The 11,098-nt window shown below is 45.2% G+C and overlaps 1 protein-coding gene across 5 annotated transcripts in view; it reads left to right on the top strand.

Annotated features, from left to right (window-relative positions):
- Window positions 1-3,242: 3,242 nt before the first annotated feature.
- NOVA1 (NOVA alternative splicing regulator 1) overlaps window positions 3,243-11,098 on the top strand; it is a 590,029-nt gene continuing 582,173 nt past the window's right edge. The window contains exons 1-2 of one of the 5 annotated variants that reach the window (XM_085627353.1): window positions 3,243-3,506; window positions 5,308-5,451. In XM_085627353.1, the coding sequence (XP_085483479.1) occupies window positions 3,365-3,506; window positions 5,308-5,451 (286 nt within the window). In that variant the 5' untranslated portion in view covers window positions 3,243-3,364. Of the gene's footprint in view, window positions 3,507-4,094; window positions 4,293-4,499; window positions 4,543-5,307; window positions 5,452-11,098 lie in introns of those variants that run through there. The other 4 variants (XM_085627354.1, XM_085627355.1, XM_085627356.1 and 1 more) reach the window with 4 other exon arrangements.

Here is an 11,098-nt window from a genome sequence, read left to right as displayed (position 1 = left end):
TAGGATTTTTCTCAGTTTAGGAGTAGTAAAGTTAGGACTCCTAACTTTAGGACTCCTTAATGTCTTCTGTGAATATAGAAAATCTTAAAGTTAGGATTTTTCTCAGTTTAGGAGTCCTAATGGGTTAGATCATCCCCTGACAGATTTAGCGAAGTCCCAACTGATACACTCTGAATGGGGAGGGTGAACTCTATGACATCACTAGCAGCACTATAACAAGGCACAGCACGACAGCGAGGGAGGTACACCAGTGGCCATCAGAGAGACACAACATGCAAGACATCTTGCTTCTTTAAGCATTCAAACTAAAGGGCTATGAACCCTACTCTCCACAACAGGACACGCAACGCTCACAACAATCATTGAGTCCGATCAAGTCCCTGTCAAATCTGTCAGGGGATGATCTAACCCATTTACCTGGCTACCTACTCTGTATACTCAGTCAAATGTGAATTAAGATTTCTATATGTACCTGCCTCAAGTTATATGTACCTGTGCCAGGCTTTGTTTAATGTGACCATAAATCTAAATTATTGAAAATGTAGGTGGGCAGAGTTGCCACCCTACCTATCTACGTAGGCTCTAGGTATAAATTGGTTCTATTTCAATGTAAGTCAACGGGAAAATATCCCCAATTTGTTTTCAAAATCTCCCTTTTTCACATCCAAGTGTTGCCTTGTAGGTGTGATGACCAGCCAGGACACAGGATTGCGTAGCTCTGGTTGAGGTAGATTATGTTACACATGATATTGTTAAATGATGCATTGTCATTGGAAATGTATACGTTAGTATGGTGTGAGCGTGAGCTGGAATGTATGGGGAGGATATGTACGGAGAGTATGAAGGAAGCCAGGAATGTTCAGTCAGGACCAGTTCCTTGGATTGATAGGGACATAGACATACTCTTATAGATGTTATCTTCTGTACGCATTAAAATATTGTCATCACTCCTACAATTGTTCCCGTGCTATTATTGAGGAACCCTCACTTACCTTACATTGGCGACAAGCAGGACAAGAATCAAAGTATTGTATTTTTGGGCGTCTTTCAACAAATGACTGCTGAGAGCGGAGAGTTCAAGTTCGGGAAGGATCTTGACATCGATTTTTCCATCATCCCAGTTCTTGCAATATTTGCATGTTGTTTGCCATCTACCACTTGGCGGATTGGGTTGGGTGAACAAATGCAAAGTCTTGCACCCTTCGTGAAAATCTCCATTACTTCCTGGCTCATAGTCACGTTGCTGTGTAACAGGCTTTACCCTGGATATTAATGTTACGGCAGTCAAAGTGAAAGTGATCGCGATAGCGGGCTGTAAGGGTGCCCGCGCGCGATGCACTTAATGAGCTATGACAGAAGGGCGCGCCCGTGTATATGCACGCAAGCTGTAGGCCACAGCGGTAGCATTTTCTGGAGCCCTTACTAAAGGTCTCGCTTAAGGTAGCGCATGCGCTAGCTCAGGCGAGACCTAAAAACAAAATGAAGCATAGCATTTCCCTGCTGATTGTTTAGCAACCAGCATAAACAATAGTAAGATCACAGCTCGAGGTGATAAACTCTCCATTGAAAAATGTAATCTGGCCAGTAGTTTTGTTTGTTTTTAATGAGTGACCATTTTTGATGGATTATATTTCCCTATGGCTCTGGCCGTCTTTATAATGAGAGGTCATCATTACCTGTTAGGTCTGTCTGAAATCGGGGTTGCCTTGTAGTAGATAGCTTATGTTAATAGTTTAATGCAGAGCAATACCACTTGATGGTTTGTTTTACAAAGGTTATTTCAAACATGCTAGGCCTAATTTCTTTGGTGTGAAGAGGGTATCTGTCAGTGGCTGTAAGCCTATATTTTTGATTATGAACATTTTATGTTAAAAGCTATATGGTTTTTAAGGTGCTTGTTTTTGACAAGATAGGGCATGTATGCAGGTATTTTGTGTCACGGAAACGTGCAGATTACTGAAACAGACAGGGTAATGAGGTTAGTCACCCTTCTGGCAACTGATGGAACCCTGGTAATTCTTGTGAAGCCCTTTCGGGGAGATCCAGATTTATTTACCCCCTGTAATTGAGTACATACTTTCAATGCCGTTTGTAGTATTTAGTTGTGGGCGCCTTACACTTTAATGTAGATGTAGCGGCTGGACGTTGAATTATTGAATCTTATTGTAGGTGACTGGGTTCTGAGGTTCGAGTCCACAGCACCTCCTGGATTCAGCCTACAACTGGTCGGCGCCGCCGTTATGAGATTTAGATTCTGAAAGGTCTGCAGAACAGAGGCCACAGGACACGAGAAGTAAGCAGACCGTGAGATAAAAGTGAGGAGTCTTAGCTTCTGATTGCTCTGGGCCTGCCCCACCCGGACTACACACGGGCTTTATGGGTCTCACGGGCATTATAGGTCTTCTATGCAATAGCGGGGGTTGGGGTCAGTAATCTTTAGTGAGTGGAACCAGTTAAGGCAGATGTGGTAATGGCTTGACAGAGGGTGCATTAGACTAGTATGGCCATCTTGGCTTAGGGCTGGAGAATACATAGCTTAATAAAGGTCGGTGACGTGTGGATAGGGTGAGTGAAGGGTCAATAAGGTGTAGATAGGATTCTTTGTGTGGTGAAGGGACAAATAGGGTCAGGAATGGGGTATAGTTTGCAAGAACATCAGCACGGGTCAGATAGGGTGAGTGGGGGGAAGTAAATGGAAAGTAGGGTAAGAGTGTGGGGTGGGTGGGTCTCTGTACTCGGCCCCGTCTCCTCTGTTGCTCTGCTTGCCTTAGTAGCTTAGTGGGGTGAAGTTTCAAGTCTTCTGGGTCTGGAGCTGCTGGCTGCTTCGTACAGTGACCCCGTTCCTCGTGCTCGTTCTGGCTCATCTGTAGAGTTGATAGGGTCTGTAGGTGGATCGGTGTGCGGTGCTGCGTGCGTTCTCCTAGGGGGTTTTCCTTCTCTCCCTCTGCCCAGCTTCACTGGAGAGCAGAGGGGGGAGGGGCGGTCGGACCGAGGCCCCTCTCTTCACCCGTGTAGATGCCAGGGCTCCATGTATGCAGCTGAGGGTGTCGGTGGTGCGGGTGGGCGCTTGGGCTGGTGTTCTGCACAGCATTTCTTCTCTCTGCCCGGCTTCACTGTACATCCGAGAGGGGAGGGGCGGAGGGGGGTAAGGCAGCTTTCTGTACGCGATCAGGGGTGCCAGGGCTCCCGTCTCCTGGAGCTCGGGGTGCCGGTGGGTGCTGGGGGGTCGGGTCCTCTATTTACCTTCTCTTCCTCTGCCCCGCGTCACTGTAGAGCAGGGAGGGGTGGGGGTTGTACATGAGAATTATCCTCCTCCTCTGGTTCCTCCAGTCTCTCCCTCTGTCAGTCTCTGCTCAAAGCAAACATGATGGCGGCGGCTCCCATCCAGCAGAACGGCACCCACAGCGGCGGGGGGGTGCCCATCGACCTGGACCCTCCCGACTCCAGGAAGAGGCCACTGGAGGCGCCCTCCGAGGCGGGCAGCACTAAGAGGACCAACACGGGCGGTGCGTACCTACTGGGGAGCAGGGAGAGTGAGCCGGCAAGATCAGCACCCCTGCCCCAGCCAGTCACCCCAGGGGGCTGCCCCCCACCCAACACACTGACAGCCCCAGAAAAATGGCCTCCCTCACACCCCTTCTCGTCTAATAAAAGGCAAAATAACCCCTGGCCAGGAGCTCACCCTGGATACGAGCTTCTGGGCTTCGCCGTTCTCTGTGGGGGTGCAGGGTCCAAATCTTCGCCCCCTACCCCAGAGAGCACGTGCTGACGGACTGGTGCAGGTCCAGTGGTGGAAGATGAATGCGCTGCATGTCGGAAGAGGTGGGGGGAGCACAGGGCTGGAGTTGTCAGATACGGCAGGAGCCAATGTGCAAACCCTGCTCTTTGCATCACTTCTCGCCCCAAACATTGCATCCTCCTGCTGTCTTATTAACAAAACCTGCTCCTTACTTACCCTACTCCTTTGCCCGGAAAGAGAGAAGTCGAATTAAAACATTTTATTTCTATTTTCAGGGGGGAGGCTGGGGGTGGGGAGGGGGTGGGGGCTGGCTTCCCGGAGATGAGTTATAACAGTCCCACATCTCCCGTCCCCCGTATTGGAGCCCTAACAATGCACCGATGCAGAGGTGAATTTACTTGCTCGGGATTTGCAAGCTCTCTCACTGGGTTGCTGGCCACAGCTGGTTTGGATGTGTTGTAACCACCTTCTCCAGCACCTCAGATGGACCTGCACTTTTATCATAAACTGTACAGGGATATTTATTTTCTGGAACATGTTGAGATTATACAAAGTTAGTTACATTGATTTATTTTGCTTTTCATTTCGGAAGCACGTGATATAATCTTGCTGCCGTTTTATTATAAGATGTGAATGTTTCTTTTTTCCCCTCCCCCACACTAACGTTTTTTTCTCTCCCCCACCACCTCCACCCCTTCGCAAGGGGAGGGGTAAGTTTTGGACCATTTTCAGGTCACTATTTGCATTTTCTTTTTCCCAGTCCTAGTAGTTCTTGAGCCGGGTGGGGGCTATGGTGAACCAAGGTGGGTGGAAATAGGAATGTGCAGCTTGTCATTTTTTAAAGTGTATTGCAATTAAGGCGTTTGATAATGAAAAAGGGAGAGTTAGATCGTGTCTTTGACGAGCTTAGAGGAGATCGCTGCCGTTTGAGAAGATTTCACGACTGCACACCCGGATTACTCCTGCAACTGATTCCGCATTGTACCGAAATCTTTTTTTGGCAATCGCTTGACGCCTAGAATAGAACATTTTAAGGACCCGGTTTTGGGATTTTTCCAGACGCGGATATGTTGTACGCTCGAGGAAAGCCTCTGCAACTCTCTGGCTTTATTTTTGATTTTACAAACTGCAAAATGCCTCAGACTGTCATATAGCAATACAAGCTGGGGGCATTTTTCACCCGGTCACTGGCCAATCTGGCATTTTAGCGGGGGTGCTGTTGCTTCACATGCATGCTTTTTGGGGGTTTTGTGTTAGGAAAGCAGCTTTTTGTATGGACTATCACTGCGGTTGCAGCGCGTTTGTACAGCAGTTATATGTAATAGCTTATATTACGGTCCTTTTACTACTGCAACCTCACGATTTTGCGCTTATTTTCTTTATGCTTACAGTCATTTTAGAGGGTATAGGCATGTGATGATAACACACATCGGGTGCAATTGTGTTTATTCCTGTGCATTTCTGTATGTTTGGTGGAACTCCAGGGTGCGCGTCTGGGGTTGACTGGGGGTGAAGCCACTCTTGCCGGATGCCGCTAACCCTCTGTACCTGTTGTTTGTTTTATTTAGAAGATGGACAGTATTTCCTCAAGGTGCTCATCCCGAGTTATGCTGCTGGGTCCATCATTGGGAAAGGAGGACAGACTATAGTGCAGCTGCAGAAGGAGACGGGGGCCACCATCAAGCTGTCCAAGTCCAAAGACTTCTACCCAGGTAGGTGCCAGCCCGGCTCTCCGACATCCCCTAAGCCTGCCTGTCCTCTGCGTAAAGCGCCATGTGCGCTCTTAAAACCGGCGGCGCTAGGCTGCGCGCAGAAGGGCAGTTTGACTGCTCCTTTTCAGTCTGCAGAGTGGAGCCAGCAGGCTCATGTCACTCCCAAAACAAAGCGACAGAAACTTGAATGCAGAGTTTGGTTACGCAAGACCCAGAGATTGCCAAAAAAGCAAATCTGTGACCCCTCGTGCTGTACGCCTCATTGTGTTTTGGAAACAGAGCTGAGTAAATAAACGGTTGTGCGGCGTTTCCCAAATAACTGTAAGTGCGCCGTTCGGAGCCTCTTGCTGCCTCACTGCACAGTCGTCGGAGGAGAGAAAAGCATCAGGGCTTCCTCCTCCGACGCCTCTTTCACCTGGGTGTTTGAAAGATTGCCTCTCGTTTTTTTCTAATATATAAAAATGGACCACTGAGAGTTCAGGAGTTTTCTTGAGAAATGTTTAGGCATTTCGGAAAGCGCCAACCTTGTTTGTACCACTGCTCAGTTACAGTGTGGACTTTGTGCACACAGCCCCCTCTTGAAAAAAGCCAAGGTTTTATTTTCTTCTTTGTGATAGTCATTTTCTGGCCAGCAAGGGGTGCGAAGGGAGCCAGGCCGCTGCCTTAAAGGCAACTACCGGGTTCATGAGACTGTGACACCTTTGCGGCGAGCGTACTCCCAACGGATGCACCGTTTTCTTGCAAGCTAGCGCTGTGATACCCATCATCGAGGAGCTGCGGGCGTTTGTATTTAGTTGCAGACGTCAGACCGTAGCAGGGTCTCTATCACGTTCACGGTGACCCACCCTTGCTTTCGGCGTGGGGGCGGGGAGGGTGAGTGTGTACAAAGCACAGCTGCTGGATTCCAGGGAGCTCACTTCCAGAGATGAATGAATTCCTTAAAACACTGCAGGCGCAACCAACATCGCAGTGACAGATCCATAGTCGCATGTCTAGGGGGAGCAGCAGCGCCCAAACCCTTCCTCAAGAGTGGCCACGTTATGACTCCTGGACAGCCCTTTGCTGTTTTTAATGTATATGTAGTTTCTCAATACCCGGAAGTGAAGATTCTGTGACTCAGTGCTAATATAACATGCCTGTAAATCTTCTATCATCCCATTTGTTGGCACCCCTCTCACACACCCCAAAAAAGAAAAAAATGCTGCGTTTCTATATTTTGTCAAATCACATACTACAATACGGTTATGCGATGACTACTGAAATAATTGCAAGCTATGGCTAGAAGAAACTGATAGTGGAAAGAAAAACATTGAACAATTCCTGAATCAATAAGTGGGCAGTTCTGGGAATGGAGTTGCGAAGCAAATTGAATTCACTGCTCCTTAGATTAAAACAAAACGTATTTTTTTTTTGCATTACACAGGAGCTAATGTCAGATGTGTGGGGATGTGCTGGAAAATTGATGTTTGTGAAGGGTAATCCAGATTGCTAATTAAATGTCTCGTTCACTTTTATGTGGGGTAAATAGAGTAGCTTCAGAGTGTGCGTATCTGGGGCTGCTTTTCAAAATCCCGTTTTTCAGTGTGGTATATTTCTTGACATTTGTATCTTTTTCAGTTTATTCTTGAGTACATTGAAGTAAGATAAAAACTGCAGCTCCTTCTTACATTTTAGTGTCTCTTTTACGTTACTTGTGCAATTTCATTACCTAATGCCTTTGCTCCTTTGTAAACGTTCCTAGTTTGGGCAGATGTTAAGTGACGCACAGGGAGATAACCTGGTTGGGCCTAGGAATACACCGTGCTTTGAAGTGGAGAAGTCTACATTAGAACCTAAAACTCCTGGATTCACAGTCAGTTTGTTCCCAGGTGGTCTCCCTTATGGGTAATGAGATGGCAGCCTCCCCATGGTCGCATTCAGAGCATTGAACAATGATACATTCTGTGCCAGGTGTGAGAGCGATGTGTGAGAGGCAGCTAACAACTGAAGACATGCGACTGACTAGGTGAAATTAGACTGACAATTCTTATAGAGTGAACACCAACGCAGATCATCTGTTTGTGCTTGCCTCTGACCCACACCCGGTGCGCTCTAGTCAAAAATGTAAAACAATCTGGCTTTGAACAGTTTTCTGTGGTATCGCAGGCACTTGGAAAGTTGATTCCTTGTACTATGCTGGCACATTGTTTTCAGTTATACCAATCAAAGGCAATCAAAGGTCCAAGTATGGAGATTTTGGTTTCTGAGCTAAAGGAGATTGGACCAGAAGTGGAATGAATTCTGAAGTGCACCTCTTTAGAAGACCGACTTGTTTTGCATGGGGACATACACATGTGGTATCTGGGTCTGAAAATGTGCTTTGTCCCAATGCACCTGGGATACAATTGACAGCTAATGTCATCAAGACCTATAGCGGGATGCTTGTGAAGTGTCCCCGCATGTTCTCTGTGTGAGCCTAATACCACCCCTAGGTTTTAGGGCCAGTTCATAAGAATGTGGAAGATAGTGCTGGACTACACCTATAATTTGCACTGTTTTCCACATGTTTGACATTATTATAGCCCCCAGTTTGGTTCCTTAGAAAACTACTACCATCCTTATTTCACTAGTGTATGCCTGCCAGTTGTAACTTACTGCCTGTTGATTGATTGTGGAGCAGGATGTTTTCAGGCCTCTTGTCAGGCTAAATGTACAATTACCTTTTATGTTTTTTCTTTTTTTCAAATGAAAGCAATTCCTATGTAAAGAAGTCCATTCCTCCCACACCTCAAATACACTGGTGTGTTTGATGTACTTTCCAAACTCATTGCACTTTCAAGCACGCTTGAAATAGGTGTAAGTTAAGAGTTGTAGAGCCAGTGGGGAAAGCATTGCAAATGTTTAATAATATTCGAAAAAATAGGACTTTGAGTATTTACATTTTCAATGTCTTTCCCATAGAACTTGAAGCTGAACACCTTTTCCCCTAGAGTCACCTTACACTTAGGACTGCAGATAATCTTGCAAGCTTGTAGATTTTATGCTGTTGTAAGGGCTTTTTGCGGATCCTGACACTGTAATTCCGGATCCATGATACCCGGTCGCTGGTTCTTTTCTTGTAGCAAGTGTCACGTATGTGTACAGTGAAGTACCTTCATTGGTGTAGTTTAGTGTACAGTGCAGCATGGGGGGGCATGCGGACCAATCATCAGACCATTTTGATAGCAGACAGACAAAAGAACAACAGCACTCATGGAAGACACAGAAAATACGAGGGTAATATCGAGCCGGACGTGCAAAATCCAAATCTTGATCATTATACCAGACAGTTCCCCATACGTTCCCCCCTGGGATTCAACAATGTATCAAAGCAGGGGTGATTTTATACCTGGCACCATAAGTGTGTGTAAAATCTGATGAGGCTGTTTCTTATCTGCTGTACCTTTACATCCCATACAAAAAGGATTGTCTTCTCCCTAATAGCAGTACTTCTCCGAAGGGATGCCTTGATTTGACTTCTTTCATTGCACCAAATAAGCACAGTGTCTAAGCACCCAAATTCAACTACATCGCAGCGGGAGTCCCAAGCAGAACAAACCCACCCGTTGTTGGTAGATCATTTTGAGAGATGTTTGCCTTTGAGACATAAAGCCACATTCTGGAGGGTTGCCATTTCCAGTTATCATAGCGATGCAGAGATGTTTTGTTTCCCCTTGAGAATTTCCTTACCCACATCTATTGAGCATGCTTTGGTTCTGGGACGATACCAGTGCCTAACGTGTTTTTTTTATGGCGAGTGTCTTTTGCACCGCACAATAAATTAAATATCTCCATTACAGTGATTTGTATGGTGAGTATCTGTTGCACTGCACATTACATTACATGTTTGTCTCCATTACTGTGATATTCAATTCTAGAGCTAACAGTGAACGTGTTGGAAGTGGGGCAAGTCTGAGTACGAAATGCCTGGTTAGTGGGTGGTCTTTGGGAGGGAGAGCAGGTCACCATGAAGTAGAAAAACTTGATAAGTTTTGAGACAATGGCGAAATGCTGAGCTCAACAGACTTGGAGATCAGCAACATTTGTCAATCTCATTATTTGAAAGCCTTTTTTGGGTGATAGAGGTTTCAAAGCAAAATATCTATTGCCACATTTCTGGAGGAAGTTGCACTCAACAGTGGCTTAAGCTTCGATGCTATTGTTCTTGCAGTTCTTTCTTTCTGTTCCCACTATGTTGATATCGTTCCAATAGGGCTCACACATTTATACGTTTCAGTCATGAAACAAACTTGTCCAGGGGACTGTTAGCTAACACTCTAGCGACTGGTTCAAGTGTGGGAGCTGGTGATAAAAATAAGGTTCACTAGATACACAGCCAATAATTTAGCCAATTGTTCAGATCTCTTTAAGTTTTGAAAAAGAAAGCTCAACATTTAAAGGTCTAGTGAAATAGATTATGTGCACAACACGTCAAACTTAGAGAATGGTGTGTGTAGTGTAAGTGCACGGCCTGTATTAGTGTTTATTAACCCCTGAATTCATTGATGAAATTTCTACTCTTTGGACATTTGTAAAGTGCTTAAACCTACCAGATCCTATGCCTCACTAACGATGCTTTCAGAGAGAGGAATTCGTTTCTGAACAGGAGGGTTTCATTGCTTGTTGGGAAGCTGCTAGATTTGACATTCTGCACATGGCTCAGTTGTCTGTTTCCAAAACGTTTCAGCATTTACGGCTAGCAGACACCCACCTGACCAAATCTATTTAATTTTGTGGCTTCTTTGTGCTTATACAGGTTGCTGTTCAAGGCTGTGATTTCATTTTCTGTGGCTTTTCTTTTGGCAGAAAAGCATGCTGTCTGATTTCTCTTCATCCTACCCACTTTTAGTCAGGACGATATGCTTGTTACTGCAGTAAAGGTTGTGCTGTCTACAAGATGCTTGGGAGAACGGCTCATAGTTTTATATCCAGAGTTAATTATTTGAATTATGTTTGGAACTGGGCAATCATATTGTCAAGTATCTAACTAGGCTCAATTTTAACCCCCCCCCCTGTCTTTTTGTCTTAGTGAGGACCATGGGCTACTTCACTTAAGGTCCAAGCAAAAGTATTCTCTTTTTAAGATAAACACGATTTGCACTGATGACATACTGTCAGGTTTGGTCACTTTGTAAGTGAGAGAGAAAATACATTAATATTGTAATTTTAGTCTGTGGGTTTTGCTTGCATCTCTTTCGCTTTTGAAAATGGGACTGTCCTTTGGCATTGGATTTGAATATAAATGTGTGTGCTGCAAAGGGGGTTTAAAGCAAGTTTGTCATTCACATAAGGCCAAGATCATAGTACTGGGAAGGAGAAAGTAACAATCATAAGACGAAGGCCTATTTTTATTGATTTTAAAGTAAGTGCTGCACATTGTTAACCAAAAATTAAATGAGGATTGACATGAAATATTAATGATCTTCAAAGACTTTCTTGATTTAAGTGTATTGATGGTTCAGAAACATTATTGCCTGTTGGTGCATTAATTTGTGAAGTTTTATAGGCAACTAAAATAGAGACTTCTTTGTGTTTCACTGAAAAATATGGATTGACAAATGAAGTGTTGTAATTTGGATTGATTCTGTTGGTTGCAGGGCCATGGAAAATATTGACTTATCTCAGCAGA

The sequence above is a fragment of the Triturus cristatus genome, chromosome 9 (genome assembly GCF_964204655.1).
Source record: "Triturus cristatus chromosome 9, aTriCri1.1, whole genome shotgun sequence".
Taxonomy (NCBI): domain Eukaryota; kingdom Metazoa; phylum Chordata; class Amphibia; order Caudata; family Salamandridae; genus Triturus; species Triturus cristatus.
This window is presented reverse-complemented; position numbering and strand designations above follow the sequence as displayed.